At 36.8% G+C, this 27,136-nt stretch overlaps 1 protein-coding gene across 1 annotated transcript in view; it reads left to right on the top strand.

The window, feature by feature from the left end:
* Positions 1 to 27,136, top strand: part of PRKCZ (protein kinase C zeta) — a 66,607-nt gene that overhangs the window by 23,853 nt on the left and 15,618 nt on the right. Inside the window, exons 6-15 of the mRNA XM_074924605.1 lie at positions 8,897 to 8,982; positions 11,970 to 12,101; positions 13,258 to 13,339; positions 14,015 to 14,067; positions 16,061 to 16,249; positions 19,236 to 19,333; positions 23,704 to 23,790; positions 24,448 to 24,583; positions 25,924 to 26,011; positions 26,752 to 26,871. Coding sequence (XP_074780706.1) covers positions 8,897 to 8,982; positions 11,970 to 12,101; positions 13,258 to 13,339; positions 14,015 to 14,067; positions 16,061 to 16,249; positions 19,236 to 19,333; positions 23,704 to 23,790; positions 24,448 to 24,583; positions 25,924 to 26,011; positions 26,752 to 26,871 — 1,071 coding nt within the window. The remainder of the gene's footprint in view (positions 1 to 8,896; positions 8,983 to 11,969; positions 12,102 to 13,257; positions 13,340 to 14,014; positions 14,068 to 16,060; positions 16,250 to 19,235; positions 19,334 to 23,703; positions 23,791 to 24,447; positions 24,584 to 25,923; positions 26,012 to 26,751; positions 26,872 to 27,136) is intronic.

The raw sequence follows: 27,136 nt of genomic DNA, 5'->3' as shown, positions 1-27,136 counted from the left end.
CTTCTGTCCCTTTTCATAACGTGCTCTTTCAAATTAGAGCAACAAATGTCGTGTCCCTTTATCCTGTGTTTGGGCCAGCCTTGCAAATAATGTTTGTGTTGGCAAGAGCCAAGGAGAGGGACGTGTAACAGGTTGTGATGGCTGCCATGCACAGGATCCTCTGATTTGGGACAACTTCGCTTCTGGAGTAGCAGCCAGTAACTGAATTCAGTGAGGATTTCTTGAGTGATGCTTTGGGTACGTTGCGACATCATTTTGAAATATGTCTGATAAATTTCAGATAAAATCATAACATTCTGATCTCAGATTGTAAAATTAGGGTCTTTATAGAAAAGCCACCACCAATGCACAGAAAAGCGTGTTTTTGTGAGTTATTTCTTCAACAAGCAGTAAGAAAAACCTTTGTGACGTAATTAAGTGTCTTCTGAAAGCATAAATACCTTCAGCCACTTAAAGTATTTTAAACAATACTATTTTTCCTATATATCTGCTATCTTAAATTCTTGGGGTTTTTGGTTAAGAAGGATTTTTAAATAATGCTAGCAAAATAATACACTCTTCTATTAGTTTGTCCTGTAATGTTAACCGTATTTTAGCAAGTAGTTCCAAAATAATTACTCTTCTTCCAAAGAAAATGGAAATTTATTCGTTAGAGTATGCTTGATTGATTACAAAAACTTGTATAGACCTTATATACAAAGCAGTGTATCATCGTCTATTTAAAACAAATCAACACTTTTCAGCAAAGAGCTGTCTTGATGCATGAATACCAAATTTGTTTTCAATTAATTGACAAACATTTTTGCTTTGACTAGTTAATATACAAGTAAACTCAGGGCTGCTCGTCACCGAGTTCTATTGTTAACAGTCCTTAGTGAGGAGTTAATAAATGGTTAGTCTCACAAATGAGAATTCCAGTTCTGTGACTTGACTGTTGGTGTGGTGAAATTCAGTATGGAAGTGGATCACCGAATTTGCTATAATTTCTCCAGCAGATGACTGGGAGAACCTGCTTTTATACTAGTTTTAATACCAGTTTTATCCGTCTTGGCAACACTGCAAGCGTACTCAACTGTTCAACTCATACGTGCACAGCAGTCTTTAATGAAAAGAAACAAATTGGTGAATGTGATGGAGGTATGTTAAATTGTGCAGCCTTTCTTCGTTGAAGGGGATGTTCAGTTTTGCACGAGGTTCAAGTTTTAATTCTCTGTTCCTGTGCATCACCCAACTTGTATGCCGGTGGGCAGACGGTCCCCGTAGCCATGGGACTGGCTACACTCAGCCTCACCAAAACAGCTGCAGTTCTTACACTTGATGTTAAGGCAATCTGGATCATTTAAAAATGGGGTTTGTTCTAGCTGGAGATTTTTTTTCCAAGGTTTTTTTTTTTGTTTTTTTTTTTTTCCAGCAGCGTGCCAAATTATCTCATACGTTTGTTTGCCGTGACTGTTGGAGGGTTACATTTCCATTCCCATTTTCAAGAAATGAATCTGTAAATTGTTTTTGCCACTAAATGTTTAGATATCTCTTAAAGTATCAGTTGATTGTTTTCTATTGCCCAAGAGATATTGTCAAGTCCTTGGATGTCTCTCCTGTCTGGTAGCTGAAGTAACTGTCTTGCTTGTTATCCTGGTAGGATGTGTCGTTGTCTTCCACGCTGGGTGTCTGAGGTGCATCTCCGAGGCCTCATCCACAGTATTTTTCCAACTGATAAGTCTCTCTGAGCACAAGTAAAGGGAACGTATTGTCTAGACATTTTATTTCTTGTATTCCTGTGAATTTTGAAGTGGCATTATTTTGCTTGAAAGTGAAAGCCTGTATTTTTAAAAATAATTTTTAGATCCCTTTAATTTCTGAATTTCCTCATGTATTTTGAATGCAGTCAGTATTTTTAATGGCAAGGTAATCCAGACTTTCTAATTGCTATTCATAATGAGCTTTTTAACTTGGAGACCAAGAAAGAGCCTAAGGCCTGAAGGGGTGTGATTGATCTAAAGGGGCGCTCAGCACCAAGGCAGCAGGGACTTTTCCAAAGGGAGATGTTAGCTCTGTTTTTGTTGGATGGCATAGTCTTTGTAAATGTGACTTACCACCTTGCAGTGGCACGGAGCCATTTTAACAGAAGGATATGAATATGAGCAACCAAGAGATCATGCCTGAGAAAATAGTGTCTGTGGAGGACAGGTTTTCCACCTAGCAGTCCTGAAGTGGGAGTCATTGACCCCCTTCTAAGTCAGGGGGGAGTAGGACATTCTAATGCTATTCTAGCTGGGTTGCAATAAATGCTGAGTAAATATTGCTGTTCTGTGAGATACGGTTTTATTTCCTTGTTGGTTCTCTGCTGATGCTGTTTGTAGTACACTTCCTTTGTCATTATTGCTGTCTTAACTCTGCTTGATTGCTTTTTTTTTTTTTTCTGTAGAGGTTGATCTGACTTTGTAGTTAATTTTAGTGTCTGTTGAAAAAGAGAAGAAAGATGGGGATACAGTTTCCCAACTGCTAATCAGTTTCAAGTTAAACGAAAAATGAAGTGTTATCTTCGGAACGTTTTAATAACTGCAAGAGGTGAAAACACTTAATACCTAGATATTGTTAAGGATACTCTTCCTGTTCTAACTTCTGAAAAGGAACAGCAATTGTACATAACAGCTTAGTCATAATAAAGGACCAATTAACATCCCATACAATGTACGTCTGTTACATGCTTCAGAAAGCAGTTTTATTGTTTCAGTTTAACTATCTGGGATGTATTAAGTAACAGATATGTGAAACAATGTCCTATCAAAGTTCTTCAGAATTTTATTTTTTTTCCCAGAATTTGTTCTATCTTTCTATGTAATTATTTTTATATGTTATCTTTTTATTTAATTCAGTCTATCTGAAATACCAATATCAGTTTCCTACTTGTAATTCATGAGTTGGTTTTGAAAGAATGCTCATTTGTCTGCTCAGCAAAACATTAAAAGAACAAAACAAAAACTGGGCATTCTCATACTGTCCAGCTGGCAGGCAATGTAATTGGCCTGTAAACAAGTTGCATTAATCTCTGAGAAGTGATTTGCAGCAATAGCAAATTATCTCTGTGCTTAGTATAGTAAAAGATTTCATTATAGTTTGCTCACATAAAAGCAGACTTTGGGATTGCATTTGTAAATCCAAATGCGAGAGAAATAATTTTCATTGTGGCCATCTTGCTGCCATTCATCGGTGTAAACCACACTTTTTCGAACAACTGATTAATTATCTTACATATTCTGGAAAATACAAGCATTTCTAAACTTTCAGATGGAAAAATAATATTTTGGGCTTGGGCAGGTTGGACCTGTCTTAAATCATTTCTCTTCTCCAGTGCTGGCAGAGTGCATTGTCATTTGAAAAATAATGGAGCCTTCTATTTCTCCCTACATTGCCAAGTTACATGTTTTAACAGAAAAGGTTCTCATCCTTTCTCCTAAGTTCTGAGGAGGTAATTTCTGATCTGGGGGAGTATCTTTTGTAATTGAGTTAATTTGGAATGAACACTGAACAGTAGCCAAATTTCTCATCCATTTATATCCACAATTAAATTTGTGTGTGTGCATTTAATTTTTTTCCTTAGAAGTTTTTTTCTACAGTATTTATTAAAATACAAAAAAACCACCCTGCAACCCTAGGGGAAATGTCTTTGAAAAAACAATATTAAATATATTTACAAGGTTCACTGTGCATTACTGTTAGTGATGTAGTTGCACAGCTTGACAACAGAGGGAAGAATTGCACAGCAGCAACTGTCAGTTGTTTCACACTGCTTTTTACGTATAGACAGCTGGTTAACTTTGTTTCAGACATTCAGTTTGAGTATTTTTATTTCCCCTGTAATCTTAATTTGAAAAACAGTCTTTTTTTCTCTAATTTTCCGGTCGTGGAAGTAGATAAAGTTCAGTACCTTCATTGTAAGTATAATATATTTTTGTGTTCCCCAGTAAAAATTTGTTATCCCTGTTAGCAGCTTAAAGTACCCTCTGAGTTTTCCTCTAAACTTGTTCACATACATAATGAATATTCAAAAAAACACTTTTTTTTTTGTTAGGCAAAGGCTTGTCTTTAATACCCATCAGAGAGGAAAGATTACTTTGTTTAATTAGGGATATGATATCTCGTTCAGCCTCTAAGCAGCTCACTCAAAGTCCTTAATGAGTTAACTGATGTGTACTGTAAAATAAATTACAAAATAGCCCTTTTCATTGAACACAGTAATTAAATACTCATGCTTTTGTGCTGGCATTCCTTTTTCTAGGTGACTGTGATCAGTCATAGCTGGATAAACTTGTTTGAATTTTTGGTTATCAAGAACCACAGAATCCCTTACTTGATTTGAAAGTGTTCTAGAGGCACGTACCAAACCATTTGGTTTCAGGTTTAAAAGTATCCTTTTTCCCATATGAAGCGTAGGGATGAAATGCATAGTAAGGTTAGTGCTTTGGTCACACATTGCACAGGACTCTGACAATAAATTGTTTGTTTCTTACTTCAAGATGCATACTTCCTGCCATTTTAAGAATCCATTTCTTGTTCAGGATGTTTTTTTTGATCTAGTGTAGCTTTAGCTAGGATTTTGGAAGCTGATAAAGCTTCAAAATAATAATAATAGTAATTATATTAAAAGCTCAAAGTCATTTTTATAATCTGCCATTATCCTTAAGTGAATTTTTAGGGAGGATGTCCCCTGTCATGAGTGCATTACTCAATACATATAATACACATTTTGGTCCAGTTCTGTAGGTTATTCTAAGGAGGCTGCCCAGCTCGTGTCCAGATCACTTTTGAATATCTCTACAACTTCTCTGGGCAACCTGTGCCAGGGCTCAGTGACCCTCACTCTGAAGAAGTGTTTCCTGACGTTCAGGCAGAACCTCCTGGGTTTCTGTTTGTGCCCATTGCCTCTGGTCTTGTTACTGGGCACCACTGAAACCAGTCTGACTCAGTCTTAATTATATCTTCCCTTTGGGAGTTTGTAAACATTGATGAGATGTCTCAGAGCCTTCTCTTCTCTAGGCCAAACAGGCCCAGCTCTCTCAGCCTTTCCTTGCATGAGAGACGCTGCAGTCCCTTAATCCTCTTCAGGGTCCTTCTCTGGACATTCTCCAGTAGCTCCATGCCTGTTGTGTACTGGGGGGGGTGGAACTGGGCACAGTGCCCAGGTGTGGCCTCACCAGAGCTGAGCAGAGGAGATCACCACCCTTGCCCTGCTGGCAACGCCCTTCCTAACGCAGCCCGGGCCGCCGGGAGCGCCTTGGGCACCAGGGTGTGTGGCTGGCTCAGGTTCAGCTTGGTGCCCACCAGGTCCTTGTCTTCAAAGCTGCTTTCCAGCTGGTCAGGCCCTGGCATATCCTGGTGCATGGGGTCATTCCTCCTTGGGCAGAGGACTTTGAACTTCGCAAGGTTCCTGCCTGCTCAATTCTCCAGGGGTTGAGGTCTCCAGCAGCAAAACCATGTGGTGCATCAGCCACTCCTCCCAGCTTGGTGTCCTCAGTGAATTTGCTGAGGGAGTGCTCTGCCCCATCCGGGTCACGAGCAAGGCTGTTGAACAGGACTGGAGCCACTTCTGTCCCCTGGGCTACACTGATGGTCGCTGGGCTCCAGCTAGGCTTCGTGCCACCGGCTGAATATGGATTACAGACATGAGTACTATTATGGGTAATACTAAGAACATATTATTCTGTCATATAAATTTAATATTATTGTGTAATAATAATAGAATTTGTGATACAAAGGTGTGTCTTAGAGCGATTGCTGCTTTCTACTTTTATTTTTTTACCGTGGCTCCTTTTGGAGATGGGGAACATGAATGGGTTTGCCTTAGACCCTGCTCTGAATCAGGGGCAGTCACAGCAGAGAGCTCTAGGGGTTCCTCCTTTTTAAGGCTACGCTATAGTAAGTTCAGTTTTTGTTAGACTGTTGCCTCACAAGTATATGATATAAACCCCTGACTTTGATTTAATATTTATCATTAATTAGGGAAGTGACTTGCTCCTTTATTTACAGACTTCATCAGCACAAGCTGCTCGTTAACTTATTCACTTAATATTCCTCATGTCAGTGATAAGCTAATGTTCAGAACACAGATGTATTAGGTTGCCTCCATATGGTGCTTTGTCTAATGAATCAATTAGCTATTTTGGAAAAAATCCTTGTGAAGTTTTTTTTCTCTTGGTGAAAAGTCACTCTACAAATGATAGAAGAGTTTTTCATTGATGTTTGCGTTTGAGGGTATTTTTAGGCAAAAACTTTGCAATGGTTTTGCTGGGTTCTCATTTAAATTTTCTTTGCGCTTTGGAAAATCAGGGATTTTTGTTTGCTTTAAAGTTTATATTTGGCAGATTTAAAAGAGTTACATGAGTCGAATAACCGTATCAAGTGATACACCTCTGTTCTAGTAACTGTGTCTTTGCCACTTCTGTGGCATGCAGTCTCAGCTCCTTTGAGAAGTTGGGTTTTTTCCCAAATTGTTAACAATTCATTTAATAGTGCAATGCCTGTTTCAGATGCTTGCGAAGTAAACATTTGCACATGCAAATAGAGGAACACAGAAATGTTTGCAGATTGGGCGCTGCAGATTTTTGGAGTTACAGAAACCTCAATGTGCCTTCCTTTTGAAGGACAAAAATAGAGTATCTAAAATTACAATCATAGTGTTCACACATTGTCAGTAGCCTGTGATTTTTCGGCTTGCTCAATATTAAGTTAATTTTTCAACAAAGAAGCTATTTACTGCTTTCATTGTCTTTTGACTGAAAAAGTTTGGGTTTTTTTATTAAAAAATACTTTTTCAAATTAAAATGCTTCATTTTATTGAAAAAGCCTTCATCTTTAAGGTGTGGATATGGGAAACTTGACTGTTTAAAACTTGAAAGAGATTTATTGAAAATGAACCTTTAGGACAGTTTTGCATTCACTTCTGAGGGTTATAGATTTACAGTTTAATACCTCACGAGAATGTAAGTAATGTTTTATCAATCAAGTCTATCGAAGTTTTTATATTAGGTGTTCTTTGCTGTATTGTCTGGGGTGTTTTAGATAAGGTTACAAATGTTTCTGCATAATGTTATTGGTTGTTAGAGATTGTTCCACTTCTGTTAGGCTAAAGGACAGCTGTAACAGCCAATGTAATATTGGACCCTCAATTTAAAAACAAGCAACCAAAAAAAAACCCCTTAAAACAACTCCCCAACCCTGTTCAACTTCCTAACTGAGATTCTCATGGAGAAGTTGCAGCTTCTGTGAAGGGGAAAAATAAAGTGGTATCACCTGTTTAAGGTGACAGAGAAGTGAGGATTGTTTTACGTTGACCAAATAAAATTGTTTAGTATGGAACTGAGTAGTTTTGGTTGGCAGAACCAGTGTACCTAGGTACTAAATAGAGTATATATGTAGCCATCCACAAAATACCATAAAAGTGTATACTTTACTGTTGTCTCCTGAGATGGAGTTATTTATACCTCCTGTGCTGTTTAGTTCTCCATTCCCTATGAAACTGCTGTATTTACTATTTTTCTGTTCAAAATAGGTGAAATATATTTTGTACGAGCTGCTGACTGTGTTAAATTACATTATCACTAGTATAAATAACTTGTTTTTTAAAGGGCATACATAAAACTTTGTATTGGGAAATCTTACTCATCATGTTCCTGGAGATAGCTTTAAAATAATGACATTGAGTTATTTTAGTCTTTCGCGTTGCTTTTTTCAAGTAAGAGGTTATAACACCCATAAAAAACACTCTAAAATACTTTTCCTGGAAATATTTAAGGCGATGTGTCAGACTTGTCTCACTGTCTAAAATGTGCTTGTTAACTTGAAAGATTACAGTAAACTTAGATAACTCCTGAATTTGGTTCTCTTAACAGGTGTCATTAGAACTAATTATTCAGAAATTAAAAGCTTGCCAAATCTGGTTTGTTTGGTGGTTTTTCTTTTAAATTTTTTAACCTTTTGATAGCAGGAGGTTGTTGTCCATTTTAAAATCGCTGCTGATTTTTTTTTTTCTTAACTCACCCCTCGCTGCTTTTTCCCCTGGACTCCCCACTCCACCCAGTACCTGCTCACTGTGGAAAGCTCATGATGCTGGGAATGTGTCACTCTTAGAGCTCTGGGCTGCTCTAAATAAGACCGGTGTTACACAACACATTTTTCAACATTTAGTATTAAATATCCAATTCTCTAATTAATCAGTCACACAAAAATTGCACGTAAATGTGTTGGGGAAAAAAAGACAACAACAGTCATTTGGAGTGCTAGGTACTGTCATGTGTGGCCTCTTGGGAAGTCTGGTTGAAACCAATTAAATGATTTCTTGTTGTGGTGTTTAGAATATACTAAAAATAATTGCAGACCTGCACCTGAACTGTTTCCGTAACAAAAGAAATATTTTGGTAGTGTTTAACGGCAAGATAAAAATGAGGTCAAATAATGTACCTCTCAACACTTGTAACATCTTTAGCAGAAATACTACAGTGTTATTAGCACCAAACATCCGTTGTGTTCACATACAAAGGTGACATGGTGAGATCAGGATGATTTTACAAGAGGAAGCTGTTTCTTTAACAGTTATCTGTCCCTCTCACCTGAGCTTGAACAGCAAGCAGCCAAGAAACTGTAACAAGATTATGATCATGTGAGGAAAAAGAGACAGGGATAGAGAAAAGGGAGAGGCAGTGGTGAAAGCACATCCTGCAGAAGCTGTCATTTACGGCTGCCTTTAAAAAAAAAAAAAAAAAATCAGCAGAGATTTTTAGCTGTGGGTTGATATTGAGAAAAGCAAGATTGTTTTAAGGCACAACTTGCTTAACACAGTGTGTCTGGTATTGCTGTGTTACCATGCTGCTGCTTTACACCTTTTTAATTTCTTTCTTAGAATCAATCTACCGACGTGGAGCCAGAAGATGGAGGAAGCTGTACCGAGTGAATGGGCATTTGTTTCAAGCCAAACGTTTTAACAGAGTGAGTACTATTGCATGAAATGTTGGGGTTTGGGAGTGTTCTGTGGTAATTGTTTTCTCAGTCTGTGCTTTTTCTGTATTTGAGTGTTGAAAAGAAAGGAGAAGCAAGATGCTTATTCATGTGACTTCTCAGTCTATGCACTGTTATTCAGGTCAGAACAATCAGAAAAACTTTAAGGTTTTTGAATCTGGGATGGGGTTAATTTGTGATTGGTGGAAATTATTTATTTTTAGTGTCTCTAAAAAAAAAAATAAATGGTTTTGTGACTATGCATACTTAAAACAGTCTTCTCATCTCTGCTGTGTGATTTTGATTACTTGTTGGCATGGTCTTTTACCTTCAGTACTTGTTGCCGTTCTTAAAGATTAGAGCTCTTGATGTTAGCTTTAACTGTTTTGAATCTGAGGTATTACACAATCTAATTAATCAAAAAAAAATCGGGTTTACTGAGCTAAAATACAGCTGCACTAAGAATCTGACTTAATCCACATAAGCAAGTGAATGTAGCTTTAAGGCTGAGACACCTCCTTCACTTATCCCATTATGTCTCAGTATTGCAGCATATATGCAAATGTCATGTACACTTCTGGAATTCTGTACAAAACGGGGTACAGTGAAGTGAGTTAACCTTTTGATTCAGAAGTAACACTGTCTCTTTAAAATGAAATTAGCATTTTTTTCCCCTAATGCTCCCCATCCTAGAACTGCATTAAAAGAAGGAAAAGTCCCTTAAAACTCAGTATCTTATCATTAGATATGTGAAAAAAATCTAAGTAATTTATCTGAATTATAACATGCATTTGTTAATGTGGTGTGCCAATTCAATTTTTAAAATTTATGACATGAAGCATACAGGTTTTTGTACTTATTTTGCTGGGTGGTTAAAACATATCTTTGAAACATTGTGAATGCATACCTGCTGCATTAATAATCCGTAATGTTATAGATATTTTAGTTGAATTTAGGCAAATAGTGAATATACACATAAAGACTTGGAAACCTCCTTAGCATGCCCGTTTGTCAACAACTCTAAACAAGACTACTTTGTTATAACTGTCCATATACAAATGAAATCACATAAAGCCAGAATACAAACCATATCCTACTGAATTAGTAATAAACTTGACATGAACTGTAAAATGTAACATTGAAAAGTATAAATTATTAATAAATTATAGTCACATATGTATTACTGAATGAGACACCAGATTTTATTGCTGACTCAGTTTTTAAGAGTGGAGTACTGCATTATGAATCAATTCTTTTTCCAAAATAACCTTTTAAAACTTTCAGATATTTCAGGTAAATGAACACACACGAGAATCTGAACTTTAATCTTGTTGAACATAACGTAAAGGTTAACTCTTTGTTACAGCTGTATTTGTATGTGTTTTGGAGAGGTATGAGAGGGATACCTGTATTACTGAAGGAATTTGGGAGCTGCTCCTACATCCTTTTCCCTGTTTTCTTGGGGTTTTTTTTGCATTGCTTCCCTGCATCTGACTGAAGTAAATAAGATTATTTTCTTCAATGTAATTTCTAGGGCCTAAAACATTTTATTTAGTCTTAATATTACTGCTGCCAAACCTATACAAGAATACTGAAGGAAGTCAGATGGACCAGGAATTTTGAAAGAAGTAGCTATAGCTGTCCAAGGCTTCCTGTCTTATGAGGCACTACAGTTTGGGTATTTTTTTTTTTTTTTCCTGGGCAGCACATTTTGGGTTTCTCCTGATCTAGGAGGACTGGTTGTATAGATGAATTGGATGTGGTTAAGTTTTTTGTTTTCTACAACTATCAAAATATGAGAAGGGCCATACAGAAAATACATTTTTTAAATGATTCATTCGTTAATCTTTTTTTTTTTTCTTTTTTTTTTTCCCCTCCCTAATACTACTAGTAAGGATTTGTAGTAGCTTAACGCTTCTGGGCAGGACAGCGTGTGTGATTCATTAGTCTGAGGATCTGAATAACCGCAGTCTAACTTAGAGTTTGCTGGGAGGAACAGACTTTCACTGTTTTGTGGCTTTGGGACAGTTGCAGGGTTCTGTCTAAGCCTGAAATGGGGGATGAGTGCAGGGCTTCATGTGCAGCTTGCAGAATGACAGGCAGTGTCTCAGCCTGTTACTGTAATTACTGGAGAAAATTTGCAGATAGGGAATAATGAGTAAGTCTTCTGTTGGCAACTTGTGCACTGTGGGGAGGGATAACTGAGACTATAGGTGACTTCTTGGCGTGTAAGAATCTTACATTGCTATTTGGCACTTTGGGTAAAGTGGATAAAATGACCACAGCACACGTACCCTGGAAAAATTATTTGAAGACCTGCCCTGTTAAAGTCAGCAGTAGAATGTCTGGCTTCTTAATTTGTTCTCATTTTGATTTAATTTATTCAGATGCCATTTTGTTGCATGTGTGAAATGTGAAAAAGGTCTTTTTTTTTTTTTATACTAAATAGTGCAACATACAGAGGTTTTACATCAGACTTGATAAATGAGTTTTAATTATGCAGTTTCCACTGATGTTCCACCACTGTTAAAGTATCTAGATGTGGTTATGGAACATTCTTCATACTTGTCTTTTGTAAGGTTTTGTGTCTGTGTTCTCCCAAGCAATCAGTTTGGGTGCTTTTCATGCATAATCATGTAGTACAAATTCCCGTCAGTTTTGTTTGGGTAACCTCTGTCAGAACCTGAAATTCGAAATACGTTTATTCTCTAAGAATGATTTGCTAAAGTTAGGCTGTAATGTGTTCCATATGCTTGAGACACTTGTTTTCTTAACATTCATTAAAAAAGGACTGCATTTAGCTGCATTCCAAGTCTGAAGTGTAACCTTAGGTTATTAGGGAAAGCCTGGATATTCTAAAAGAACTATTATTGAACATCTATTAGGAGTTGGCTCGGGTGGCTTCTTGCTGCTAGGTAACTACTCACCTACAGAAAGGAATTGATAATTGAATTGATAATATGCATTTTGGCTTCTAGAGAGCGTATTGTGGCCAGTGCAGTGAAAGGATATGGGGTCTCGGAAGGCAAGGCTACAAGTGTATCAACTGCAAATTGTTGGTCCATAAACGTTGTCATATATATGTTCCACTGACCTGCAAAAGGCATATGGTAAGTTTGTCTTCTGTATAGAGCAAAGATGTTTTATTGTGTCCCGTGTCCAGGTTTGTAGCTCTGCACATTAATTAAATAATTCTGGGTGTGGTTGCAGGTTTATAACACTCGGTGGTATTTGGTTTGTCTGTGGAGGACAAGCCTTTGGGTTGTGAGCAACAGAGACAAAGAAAAGAAAACTTGTGATATGATTTAAGTCTGAGCAAGCTTGAGTTTGAGTTTTGCAGTAGGCACATTGTATTTTACAGATTGTCACTGACAACCTTAGCCTTTGTTCCTTTTAGCCTATGGGAATGTTTTAAGCACGAAGGCACTTGTGCGGTTTTTGCACTGCTCGCAAGAAGGCTTGTTGCTTCCACGTTCTTGCCACCCCAGTTTCTCCAGTGCTGTTCTCATCCTCTCCACTTCCCTCCTACATCCCAGTGGCAATGCTGGTGTCTTTCCTAGGCTTTAAATGTTAATCCGTATCCCTGAATTTTAGCCCTTCCCCATACCCATCACAGACTATAACCAGTGCCTCACTGGTGTTGCATCATGGTTTTTTCTAACTCAAAACTTAAACCAGTATTTTTCTTTGTTGACCTTGCATGTGACTTGCCTTGACATCACTACGTTATTTATGCATGTTGCTGTACCTACTGGCACAGTCCTTACATGTCTCATTGAGTTGTGAATGAGACCAGTGTCCAAATGTACTATAAAACTATTTAGCGTTGTAATCTTTACCAATTTATGCAATACCCTTGCATAATGAGTGACAATTCATGTTTTTTAAACAGGGAAGAAGTAAATCGACTGTGTAACATCATGCTGAGGTGTTTACTTTGTTGCTGTTCCATGTGAAACAGACTCAGAAGTCTGAAACGGAATTAAAGTTTGAACTTTGCAGTAAAATATATTAATCTTTTAGAAGACAGCTAAACCTGTTGTAGTTGCAGAGAATGGTTGACATAGCGTTTACACCTTTGGGCTGTTTTTTATAATGCATTACAAAATGTTATTATTTGGAAGTACTTTCTACAAAACGCAGTTTTAATACTGGAAGATACCAATGGAAGGTTCTTGGGTTGTAGTTATACGACGAGGCATGCTCACTTGGAAGGGCCTACATAAATCAATGTTTCTTTCCTATATAACTTATGTATTTTGCAAGGATTCGGTCATGCCTTCCCAGGAGCCTCAGTTAGATGATAAAAATGATGAAGTTGACCTCCCTTCAGAAGAAACTGATGGAAGTGAGTACTTTCTTAGTCAGCTGGAATTCGTGTGTTTCCCCATTTGGAGGCTCAGTTTCCATTCCACCTGGTTGGGTTTTTTTTTTAAGTTTACTTTGGATTAGCTCGTTAGGGACTCAATTACAATAAATGTACTTCTGGAGCATATAATTTGGTTCAGTTTCATCCTGAATTCATATGCTCTGAAACCATTCCAGAATATGAAGTTAAGCATGGAGCAATTGGCAACAATAGATTTACTTTTTAAAACAAAAAAACCCTGCACTTCAGATCCAAATATGACGCTAATGTAAGTGCATCCTCAGACTTTAAGTATTCCTTAATTCTGTGCAGTTTGGAGTGCTCTTTTCCTAGGTTAATATTTTTGATCGTTTAACCTGTTTTATTTTAAGGGCCCATTTATCACACTCATTCTCCAGAATCACTCTGGCCTTTGTCGGGTACTGTTGCGAGCTCAGAGGTTCATTGATGAATTTCTCTCTGACTCTGAGTTGGTAGCCTTAGGACCTGCTGTCAGGATTGCAAGAATAAAGTGAAAAAATTTGATCAACTGTCCCATAGTATGTAAAACAATCTGCTGACCCTAAGCCATTAAATCATCTTTCCATTTATTAATTTTTTTCATTATTTCTGATAAAGACCTTAACCTCACTATTTGTTTAATTTCTTTTCCAGTTCCCTACATTCCTTCAAACAGGAAACATGACAACATTAAAGATGACTCTGAGGTATGTTTCAAAAATATTTTTGTGATTCACATTTATACACTCTTAATCATACAGATTTTTATAAAACAGCTAGTTATTTGAACTATTTTTTCTGCTACCTTTTAAAGAAAAAGTCTGGGTTTGCTTTGTGAAAAATGATTATTTTTTTTAAGCTTTTTTTGTTGGATTTTTCCCATTTCTTCTGTATACAGCTCTTATCCCAATCATGATCGGAGAGACTTTTTTTTTCTCCCCTCATGTTGGAACAACAGTGATTTAGCAGAAGGTTTGACTTTATTGCTTCTTGCAATAAATGGTGGCTTTGACATTGTCTTGTCTGCTCTCTCTAATGGATGTACACCCTTTGTCACCCTCAGGCCACCTCTACAGCCTGTCCCTATGAAAGTTGGTTCAGTCTGATAATACATTAACTATCCAGCTCTCTGAGATGTTTCATATAAATACCAACTAATAATTCATAGATAGCTCCTACAGCTCCTTTGGAAATACAAGTAGAATAACATACACTTAAAACTCTGTTTTTCAGCTCTTTTGTAGGCGGTCTGACACAATCTCTGCATGCCAAGAATGTTATTCCCTTAAAGCAGTTTGAAAAATCTCAATACGCTTTAATCCTAAAGGGCTTCATGACATTTCTTTTAAAACTGCTTCTGGCATATTTAAAATAAATAGGATGCACTCTGCAGAGCCCTGGCACTTAGTTTGATATCCCACTTTTAACAAGCCTGCACGTTTTTTCCTCTACATCCACTACAATACTTGTCACTGCCATTATTTCACACTTGAGTAGTTGCTGCTCTTGGGTAAGTGACTGTCTTATTTCCAGTCATGTGTCTTGAGATTTTTATCTCAAATTCAGAGACAAAATGGTATAAACTTAAAAACACGTCAGGGAATTTTAATTCCTATCTAAAATCGGTGACTTCCGCTATGATTAGTGCTCAGGTAGATACTGTTTGTATTTAAATTTTGATGTGCTGTTTACTCAAACTGTCCTGAATTACGCTGCTCTGGTTTTTCCCACTTTGCTTTTGAGCTTTACTAAGACAACTTAAGATATCCTACAGAGAGGAAGTGGCATTCTGGGAGCTTTGTTGACGAGAATCTTTAAGCTCAGAGCAATCTCTTCTAATAGCAGTCAATCCTAGATCAAGATTCTTTATATAAATACTTTCCATAGTTCAGCAGAATGCTGATCTGTCTACAAGTACAGTAGTATGAGGTCAGATAAAAATAGGCCACAGAAGTATGTCAAAGCACTGTATATATTGGTAAAACATGAAATGTCAAATGTTGCTGCGTTTGTCTAGTTGAGCTGCTTGATCTTCAGTCTCACGTGTTCACGTCTAACTCCAGCAGACACTCAAGATAATATTTATCTTTTTAAATAACGGATTTTAAAGTAACATTCTTCGTAGTGGAATATTTCCTGCAAATTTGCACGTTTGAGGAATTGGCATTTACTTCTGTATCGTCCCAGGCACCTATTAGAAATCTTTTTCATTAAAACTGTAGTGACCTTAATATAGACAGCTGTTGCCTAAACTGAAACCAAGACAGGTATTTTCATTAGCAAATTATTGTTTTGTTATCCATCATCTTTTTAGATAGCCTTTATTAATTTGTATTACAGTATCTGTTAGAATGAAAGATGCTCTTAGTGCGAAGGGTAATTTTACAAGGCCTGTGGTTGAAGAATTTGAATAAAACCTCATTTCTTAAGGCATTGCCTTCTGCTTTCCGGTAGGGAATATTTAAATGATTCATCATACTACTGCCTTGAAAAACACAGGAACGTTTAGCATGAGCGAAACCAACACCAAGCAAACATTTCTAAACAAATATGTTTTAGTCAGCCATTCAGATCTGTGTGCCAGTAACAATGGCAAGCAAACTCAGCAAATTCTGTCCAGCGCTTAAAGACCTCTTTGCTTTAATAGTTACTTGTTGTGAAAATGTCTTCTGTTTCTAGCATCTGTTTCTTTTTATACAGGATATCAAACCAGTCATTGATGGAATGGATGGAATTAAGATTTCTCAGGGGCTTGGATTACAGGACTTTGATTTAATCAGAGTTATCGGACGTGGAAGTTATGCCAAAGTTCTTTTAGTTCGGTTAAAAAAGAATGATCAAATTTATGCTATGAAAGTTGTGAAAAAAGAATTGGTCCATGATGATGAGGTAAAAGTCTGTGTTAACTGTATTCTGTTACATTTTGTAAAAACTTAGTGTGCTTTAACAAAAAACGTTAGACAGTGTTTCTGTAATCAGAGTTTTACTGACTTTTGAACTCATTTGTCAGCAACTGTTTGCATGAAGCACCAAGATGAAAGCTGAGAGATATGTCCCTTATCTTAATGCCGGTTAATACTTATTAATAGGTTTAGGAGAATGCATGTGGAAAATATTCCAGCCTGGATGTGCTAATCTGTAAGTGCCAAGTTAAATAGGGTGCAATTCGGGCACTTAATTTTGAAAGAAAACAAAGATGTTTCCCAAGGCTAGTGAATGTAGCTGCAAAGTATTATCTGTATTTCAGAATAGGAGTTGAAACTGTGTTCCTAGAGTTGCTATTATAGAGCTTATGTGCCAGTGACACAGTACTCTGGAGTGGTTTTTTCCATGGGTTTAAAAAAAAAAAATTATGCTACTACCATTTGAGGTCACTGTGGTTTAACTGACTTGTAAAAAAAAAATTATCTGCCATAGAAATCAGTGCAGCTTTTCTTGATTATTTTCAAAATCCCGTTGAAATATTTTTGATACAGGATCTCAAATGCACAAGTCTGGGATGGGCAGGGAGAGAGGAAAAAAAAACCCAAACCACAAACCAAACCCTTTGTCTTCTTCCTGTAATATTCACGCTTCTTGAAAAGTATAGATTTTATATCTATTCGATTTTTTTTTTTAATTTTTATTCTTTTTTTTTTTTCCATAAATATGATGAATCAATCCCAGCAAGCAAGGAAGGCAGGTTTGAACCACCTACAGTGCCATGAGCCTTGAACCTGCTGTGTCGAGCAGTGGAAGGGGGCCGGGGTAGCTGGAACACGCGTGGTCAGAGCACAGCCCTGACACCCTGACACCCCAGCCGAGTACCTGGCAGAGCCATAACCAGTGCTGGAACACTGGTGGTGATGGTGGGGCTCATAAATATGGCACCATTGGGTGTTTGAGGAATAAAGTAATGCTGTGTCATCCTTATGGGTGGAATCCTAAACACACAAAAAAAATAGAGATGGACAATCAGTCTCACCTCATAGGGAATATCTTCTTCTACAGCTGTTCTTAAAATAGAAAGTGGATTTTTCAAACAGAAGGCTGATGTTCTATTCATTTTATGCTGTTAGGAAGACTGGATTTCCTGAAAGTAGGATGTTGGGGGGGTAAAAAAAGCCCAACATTGTTTTAAGTTCTATTTGTGTGGTAGTTTCAATCAGTTTCTCTGGCTGCCATCTTTGTCATCATTCCAGAGGCTGGGGTTAAGGAGAGCAAAGTTGTCAAGTTCTTCTGAACAGCTTGGCTTGCTCATTTATTTGATGGTTCTTTTTATGGCCAAATATTAGACTCTCGTGTGGTTTATTTACTGTGTTTTTTAACATGTATTTTTCCAAGAAGATAGAAACTAAAAAAAAAAAAGATTACTTAATGAGTGACACAGTTGTTTCTGAGAATCAGGGGTAGATGAGAAAGTCTTTCTCCAGTAGTGGCTCTCATAGATAATTACATAAAAGATAGAGCTAATTGTTTTTTTCTTGCCTGTAAGATAGGCTGTATAATGAAATTCTGGGAATTGATAGGAAATTCACTGGATTCTGTGAATGCATGAGATACTGCAAGTAATGGAAATTTCACCTACTAAGTGTTTCATGAAGAAAATTAATTACACAGCAAGTATCAGTATGTTTAAATAAGCTAGTGCCTTCCAGGTAATGGTTGATATTGGAGAGAAGCAAAGATCCTTTTCTGAATGAGATTGAAGCAAATTAAATACTTGGACTTTTCCTATAAAATTTTTGTAAGCTTAATGTTGCTAACAGTAGTGCACTAGTGTAATGCCAGTCTACTAGTACACAAGTGCCATGATGAAGGGGTTAGTTTAAAGACTCTCAAAGAGAAGCTCATTCAGTGAAAACAAATAGAAGTGGACATGTTTATCCTATTCAAAACTGAATTTTTGTCTCATGTTTTGGACCCAGGTTTACCCTTCCAAGATGTTATGTCTTCGGGAGTATCTGAACATAAAACCTCAATGGATTTATTTAATTTTATAGTGACATTTCTTGACTTCCTTTGAAGCTCTAGTTTCACTAACTATCCTTGACAGGAAGGCCTGGTTTCTCAGGACCTGCTGTCTCCAGATTGGTCAGAAAGCTGACAGTATCTGTTGGAAGTGAAGAATTTTTAGAAAACTATCTTCCTAGTTTATTGGCAGGGTACTGGGTGTTTGCAGGGTAGAACATGATCAGTGTATTGCCTGAAGAGTGAACTACTACTGCTAAAACCAGTTGTCTGTAAGGTTTAAATTTTGTATGGTTATATGAAAAATTATTAAATGCTTTGTTATTACAGATTGAATTTTGCAGTGTTATGCTAGTGTCATTCAAATTTTGATATGTTGTTATTATATGGTATTGCACTGGGTATTCAGGACTTCTCACTGAAGTATTAAAGGTAGTCTGTGATATTTTTTAAGAATGGCTTTAGTTGGACAAACTAATCTGGTCGCGGTAGTTTCATTGAATTAATTTTGAGTTTCAGATGAGAAAATTAAGTTTGGTTTAGTTGAACCTTTTAAAAACGGGAGATTTGCATTGCTTGTTACTGGTATGAGTTGCTTCAGCAGCCTTAGGATCATTTATCTAAGATAATTGAATTTATTTCTACGAAGCGTTATGAGCAGTGTATCAAATATTGCAGATGTATATTTTTTTAAATGGCTTAAATTTTGTGTAGACCTTTTGAAATGGTTAAGAAACTTCTGAATATATAATTGAATTAATGTTTTATAACTTCCTTCAGATTTTAGGGGGGTTTGTCTTTCTGAAGAGCATATGTAACAATGATGGTATATGTAAGGGAGCGTAGATGTTCACAATTTCTTTTCTGGGAATACCCACAGTGGTTATCCAGCAGGAGTTCTGATTGTTCAATTACTCTATTTCAGGATATTGATTGGGTACAGACAGAGAAACATGTGTTTGAACAGGCATCCAGTAACCCATTCCTAGTTGGTTTACATTCATGCTTTCAAACAACAAGTCGGTAAGAAAGATCTGAAATTATTTTGTTTTGAAAATCTTGATCATTTGTACTAACTGCTTCTCATAAAGCAAACATAACCACTGCCATCACACAGTCAGTAATTTTTGGAAGGAAGCATTAGCGTTGTCGGGGATTTGCTACTACAGCAAAGCCAGTTCTAAGCAGGGCAGCTTAGCCAGTGTGGCTGGAGTAAAAGGCAGGGATTTCCAGGGCCAGGTCTGAGCGAGAAGATGAAGGAGAATGAGGAGGAACCGTACACTGTCTTCCTGAGCCCAGGCCGTGGGGCTTCAGGAATAGGAGGATGGTTGTGGGGTAAACCAGAGCTTTCTAAGAGACACTTTATAATACCAGATTCTGCTGAGGAGGGCCAAATTGTTTCTCAGAGGGCCAAACTGTAGTTCTCTGTTCTTCAAAACAGCCTAAGAGTTGGGCTGCTCAGTCATCAAAGTTTTTAATAATAACTTAAAAACCTACATGTGTATAAAGTATTTTTTACCCATGAGGCCTATGAGCCCGTAGCACATATTGATGAAGTATGTGATTTTTTTTTTTAATTTGAAAAAGTGCTTAATAAACTCTTAGCTACTTTGAAATATATATTTTTTATTTTTTTTTTTTTGTCCTTGTGTGCACAATCCTAAGTGGATTATTTGCTGCTTATTTTGCAATTAGAATATGAAGAAAATCAAGAACAACTTCCATGCCCATGTTTATCTGTGTCACTGGGGAATTTGGATGGGGCGGATTTGTGGGTTGTTGGGGGGTTTTCATTCTCCCAGGCACCTGTTTACTGTTACATTTCCATGCCTGGTGCCATATATATCATAATCAGAAGATAAATCGTTCTATTGGGCTTACTCAAACGGCATGCAGTGTAGAGTGCCAACAGTTTTAAGAAGTTTTCATGGATTATCTAGTCATTTTTCCTTAAGAATAATCACCTGGTCATGACAGTGTGTATTACCAATCTTTAACATGTGAAGCCATGCACTGTACTGTTTCTTCAGCCCCCAGACTTTCAAGCCCTTAATGGTTACAGGCATAGGAAATAGCTATGTTTTCCCTGCTAGGAAAATGCTAAGGAGGTAAAGAAGTTGTGGGAAGAGCCTTCTGAAGGTACATGGACTATTTTGGAGCAGGGAGAAAGAACAATCTCCAAAGGTGACTGACTAATCTGACCAAAAGAACTTTGGCTTTCAGACAGGGGAAAAAAAAAAAAAAAAAATCTTTAGACAACTAACAAACTGTTGTGAAAGGCCCTTTAAGTTAAACGAATGTTCACAAACACCTTCTCACCAAATACTAAGTAGTATTGAAGATCTAATATAAAAATCCAAGTGGTTGGGGAGGGTGAAGTGTTGAGAATGAGGTTTCTTGTAAATATTGGAAACAGGAACAAGGTCTAAGTCAGTAATAGAAAGATCCTTTGCATGCCACTTCAGTAGTTACACTGGCATAGCAGAGGAGCAGAAGTAGGGAAAAAAAAAATATTACACTGTAGTCCAAGCTTTCTCTGTTCCTGTTGTATCTTTAGGAGTCCTGTTTTTCCAGCCTAGCTTCTCCTTGCAGTGAAACTATAGTTTTTTTGTTTGTAACTTCAGCCGTTTGCCATGGATATAGCCATGATGTCATGAATTGGCAGTTTGGTTACAGCTGTCGTGTTACAAAATCACACTAATGACCTCATGACAGGAACAAAGATGAGCACGGAACTGATTTCGAGTGAATAAATGTCTCAACATCAGATTGTGTTAACTGGCCCAAAGAAAACAAGTTGTAGTATGAGAAGAGTCTGTGTAAAAGTGTACCAAGTGGGGGGGAAGTTGCAAAAGAACATGTTCTTTCTCCTAAATTTATTTTATTACTATTTATAATAATTTAAACTAAATTTTTAAGACAAAATGTGTACTTAAAGATGCTAACCAGTGCTAAATGTAGGTGTTTACATTGTTACGGATACTAGTGATGCTTTTATTATTATAATAAAATATGTGCCTTGGGCTTGCCCAGAATTGCCAGATAAGTGTCTTGTAAAGATGGCAACGGTCTGAAAGAGAAGGTTTGAGTAAATCCTTCTAAGACCGGCAAGGACTACCAGCATTCACACACTTAGGTGCTTGAACGTGACTTGACACCAGGAACGTTAAATTGCAGGTTCTGAGTGGTGGTAAAACGTTGGAAGCTTCTTAAGTAGGGGAGGGAAGTTGGAAGCAAAAAATATCAGGAATGCTGTAACAAAATAGATAACTGCCACGAGTATTTTGTTTATTGTTTATTTAATTTAGTTTAGTGTTTATATTCTTGTGGGGAAGCCGCTGGAAGGCTTGCAAGCAATAATTTTTCCTGGTTTACCTTAACACTTGAAGTGTTTCAAGTGAAAAATCCTTCTCAAAGAGGGGGGCGGTGGAAATCATCTTTAATTGCTACCAGTTAGAATGGTCTGAGAGACTGGGGCATGTGTTTTCCAAACGGCATGTTTTCCAGTGTGTGTATATATGGAAGGGAGCTTTCAACTCCTGGAAACTTAGGTGTATAAGGAAATACTGCCTCCGGGGACAGCTGCAACCCTCGGAAGAAACTCTGGCTCAGCATGTTTCTGTCCTTGGCAGCATTGCCTGGATCATGTTTTCCCAAGGATGGAACCTTTCCTGCAGACCGTAGTACAAATCTTTTTATATGGCTGATTCCATCTGTATTTCTTTCTTCTACTGACTTTTCTCTTGCTTATTTTGAGAAGACTGTTTCAAAAACTTGCTCTACGGAGGAAATAATAAGCCTTGGCACTGCAGCCTTTCTGTGCCCAGATCTTCCATTTAGTGAATATGCTGTGTCGAGAGTGACACAAGTGGGTCTTTTACATGTTCTTTTAATTCGTGTTTTTCTTCAGATAAAGGTCTTGGCAAAGTCAAGGGAGGGTGGGATTGCATTATCTGTTCTGTTAGCTCACCCAGTTTAGTTTTCATCTCTAATAAATAATGGACATACATGAATTGAGTCTCCCGGTCCTCAAATTCTTTAGTCTCAGTCTATACAAATAAAACAGACCTCTTTTTTTTTTTTTTCTTTCTTCTAGTAATGACAGTATGTTTCTTAACAGAGTTTCAGGAAGAGTTCAGTGATGATCATAAGGTTTAACAGAAGTAATTTTGTATGTGTATATTAATAAGATGCTAGATCGTGTAACGTTAATTGGGAAAACAATGATTGTGTCATGCTATTCAGATAAAACCTTTTTTTAAAGTAAATTTGGGTTACATTCCTCTTATTGAGTCTTATGTCATCTTGCTTGCAGTAGGTCAGTTTGAGCTTTACAGGAACTGAAATGGCACAAACAGCAAGCTTCACAGTTCAGTATTAATATTGCAGATCCTACAGTACCTTGATTATTGCCAGATACTCATTAATTATTATGATGAAGTAATGTTTTTAAATGGTGACCTTCTATTGGCAAAACTGTATCAAAAATACAAATGAGAATTTTCAAATTTTGCCCACGTAGAAACCTTGTTGGCTTAGTTGTATATAAACTATATTTCATCTACAAAGCTCTTCAGATTTGATGCTGCAGCTTCGCTATTAAAAAAAGAACAATATTTAGTCAAGCAGAGTAACAGTTTAATAATTATTACATCGGGGTAAATATGTGTCAGAATTAGTAAGAAAGGCTTGATTTTAAATTGATGCATCTTTTAAAGTATCTTTTTAAACCTTAAAACCTTTAAGTAATCAGCATTGTTTCAGGCAGGCTTATTTTTTTTTTTCAGTCAATCAGAAGTTGCTATTCAAAGCAGTGCACTCCCTGAGAAAATCACATACTGTGGAATTTTGTTCCATAAAAGTCAAAAGGATCAACATCTTTGAATAAGAGGGAGTCATGTAACCGTGTTTGTTGTTACGTCTTTTTCAAATGAATGACAATTTAACCTTTTTTGGATAAACTTTCATTTTTGCCACATGTCATCTTCTAGCATACTTCCATGATTTTGCTGCTATTTCTAAGCAATTTTTAAAGAAGGCTCTATATTGTTACATGCTTAGGGTCTGGGTTTTTTCCACATCTATCGCTGAGTGAGTACCTCATTATATCAGGCAAACGCTGTTGTCTTCTGTACTGTTTAAATAGTTCTGCTGATTTCATGCCGAATAGTAGCCTGTTTATGCAGCTGCCTCTCCTTTACGTTTAGTCTGTTATTTAAATAAATATGATCCTGCATTATATGAATCAAATAAGTACTCTTTTTTTTCTCTTAAACAGTTTATGTAACTATAAGAAATTTAAAAGTCTAATTGAAGTGTAGAAGCGAAAAGGATAAGAATAGGTTTTCTTGAGAGTTTCCTTGGAATCTATTAATTGTATTATATACTTTCAGATTGTTTCTTGTCATAGAGTATGTAAATGGGGGAGATCTTATGTTTCATATGCAACGACAAAGGAAACTTCCCGAAGAACATGCCAGGTACGTCACTAACACCATCATAGTGCTTTTTCTTGTGTTGTGGCTGTTTAATGTTGTGTGAAATGCTTTCTGGACTTTATTCCATAAAAGAATCTGAATAGCAAAGAAAGAATGAAAGGTTGATTGGGAAGTTTAGGATGTACTGCCCTGGGAAGAAACGTTTAATTTTTTTTATTTTTTTTTTTGAAGGATATGTATTTTTTTAAAGAAAGCAAGCGTTTGATCAGTAGTTAGTTATTCCTGTTTACTTCTGTTTATTGCATCATATTTAAGTAATGCTTCTTTGATCTGTTGATAGAAGATGTAACCAACTTATTTTGTCCTTATGTTGAATTAAGAGTGTTGATAGGAGAATATGAAAAATCTGTTTTGTATGGCTTTACACAAAGTCTCATTTTAATTCTTAATAAGCTCAAAATACAGATGTTCTGTGTCACGCTTGGAATTTTCAGAAAAAAATTGGCTAAATCATAAATATTTTAATGAGTAGAATGAAAAAATACTTCCCCATGTTTAATTTAAGGAATGTTTTTGCACTGTACAAGATCAGTGTCCTTATGAGTAAATCTAGTGATGTTTTAAGAACAGATTTTTTTAATTGCACCGAGTTTTGTACAATCTTAATGCTAAAAGGACTTTTCTCCTTCTTAAATTCAGGTTTTATGCTGCTGAAATTTGTATTGCTCTAAACTTCCTACATGAAAGAGGCATAATCTACAGAGATTTAAAACTAGACAATGTTCTTTTAGATGCAGAGGGTCATATCAAATTAACAGATTATGGCATGTGCAAGGTAGGATTTTTCTTAACTTCCTTTTGTCACTTTGTTACTCAGTAGTTTACCGCTCTGGTTATGCTTTTAAGTCAAACACATCGCTATGTTAATGCTAGTGTTACTGAGCCCAGAATTTGGTTGTAGAATAGCAACTTTATGCTGAAAAATGACGGAAGAATAGAACCACATTTGTCTTTTTTTTTTTTTTTGCATTTCAAGTTATGTGGCTCATTTTGGGGAACAAAAGTTTAGCCTGTTGACCAAGCTGGTTTTTCTTATCTATTTAAGTTTCCTGTGTGACCCAAGTTAGAAGGTTTGTCTATAAGACAAGTATGTTTTTAGAAGTGTTTTTTCCATCTCTTCGTAAGTGTGCTCCTGTGAACATGAGTTGCCTGTTATTGACCCCCAGGGGTTCTCTGCTATCTCAGTTCTTAGGCTGGGAACTTTGGCACTGAGGGGCAGTTTGGAGAGCGTTGCTTTCAAAGCACTGGCGAAGTGTAGCATGTACTTCATGTGAGCAGGGGAAAGCAAGAAAACATCAACAGAAAATACGAGTATAGAAAATACTAAATTTAAAACTTTAGTGGGTAAAGTTGGAATGCCACGCGTGAGGGAGTGGTTGTAATCTGACAAGAACTCTGCTCTCCCCTTAGAGCTGATGATTTGACCTCAGGTCTCCTTGTTATTGCCCCACTGTTCCTGACTAGTATGTGAAATTAGAGTTCTGTCTAATTCTTGGTGAGAATTAAGTTCCTGAAGCCGTAATTGCAGCTGGCACTGTGTTGCTTCTTAAAAGCCCAAGAATTGAGTAGATAATGCTAATTTTTACTGAGCTTATTTGAGAACGTGGTTAAGGCATGTTATGGTGATGTAATGAGGAAAGCTTGTCTTATTCCCTCCATAGAACAGATATTTCACCAATTTCTAAGAACGCTGTACTAGAGTATTTCTCCACTGTCAAAATGCCCAGGCTGTGGGGCCTCACTTGGAATGCAGCAGTTATGTAAAAGTTGGATTCTTTTCCTAAAAATAGAAAGGATTTTTCCCAACATCTATTTGAAATGGACTCCCAAATTGATTTTGATCTGAAACTTTTTTTAAATGTATCTGTAAATAGTAAGCTAAACGTTGTTACAAATGTGTTGTGTCTTGGTTTCAGACAATTAACTTGCTGAAGATAAGCTGTAAAGTCATATGCCAGCTTTGAGCACTACAAGTATTTATTTTGCTCTAGCATTGCCTTTTTTGTAAGGAAGGTCTTTAGACTCTCAAAGTAACTTGACTTTGTAAGTATAATTAAGGGAAATTCCTGGAAAAGGAGGTCAGCTTTTAATTTATGAAATGATTTATGCATGTAGGAAGGTTTGGGCCCTGGTGACACTACAAGCACTTTCTGTGGGACACCAAATTATATTGCACCAGAGATCCTCAGAGGAGAAGAATATGGTAAGTTGTGTCTAAACAGTTTGTAGTTACAATAAAACACAAAACAAAGTTCTAGTTGTAGGTCGGTTCAAATACAATTATTTTAGTTTTCCATGTTTTTCTGTTATATGTTGAGAAAATTGAATGCATATTGTATTTTTTTTTCTGAAATAAGGTTATTTTTGGTTTTCTTTTGCAACCACTTATTTTAGCTTCTTTTAAATCACACTTAGCCTGAAAAATAAGTATTGAATGATAGCATACCAAAACTAAGTCCACTTTTTGAAGACCTTGACAGCACGGCTGCTACTGTCCTGCAGACAAGGTTATAGAATGCTGAAAGAGTTACTACTCATACAGAAGTCAGAAGTATGAGAGTGTTTGTTTTTCACCAGTGTGGGTAGTTGTGAACTGATTTGATCAATAGGTTGAATCTGTCATTTAGTTAGAAGATAACAAAATGTTCAACTTGAATTTTAAAATAAAAGCTGAAAAATTTCAGCTTAAATAGCCCGTATTTCATTGAAGCATTGCTGTCTGGCAGACACCTGCAAACTCCTGTAAAGGTTACGGTGGTGATCCCAATTCAGAAAACTCAAGTTTCATGCAGTGATTGTGTAAATCATGATGTCTGCAGCTTCAGGGAAAGTAGAGAATTTCAGTACCTTGTAGAACCAAGGGCGTTAATATTCATTTATATGAGAGACAGCACCTAAATTCAAGGAGTCTTGGCTGAAAATTTGCTCTGCAAACACCTACAGGGTTCAGCGTGGACTGGTGGGCTCTCGGTGTGTTGATGTTTGAGATGATGGCAGGAAGGTCTCCGTTTGATATTATTACTGACAATCCAGACATGAACACTGAAGATTACCTCTTCCAAGGTATAGTCATTTTGATTATTGGTTTTCTTTTTGTTCTTTAGGGGGAAAAATAATGGAAATTAGCAGTTCCAGTAGGACAGTTTTAGGTTTTCCTTTTCCATTGTTATTCTATAGCTGCCTGTAGATCTACTGAAAATAAAGGGACCAGGTATTTCCAGTTCTTCATCCCAGGGGGTTATTTTGGTGAAGTCAGATAAAACAGTCAGGAATTATGAAGCTGCCCTCAGACAGTGAAATTTTTTTTTCTTTTATAGGTCCGCAGTTC

The sequence above is a fragment of the Athene noctua genome, chromosome 22, assembly GCF_965140245.1.
Source record: "Athene noctua chromosome 22, bAthNoc1.hap1.1, whole genome shotgun sequence".
In the NCBI taxonomy this organism is placed as follows: domain Eukaryota; kingdom Metazoa; phylum Chordata; class Aves; order Strigiformes; family Strigidae; genus Athene; species Athene noctua.
This window is presented reverse-complemented; position numbering and strand designations above follow the sequence as displayed.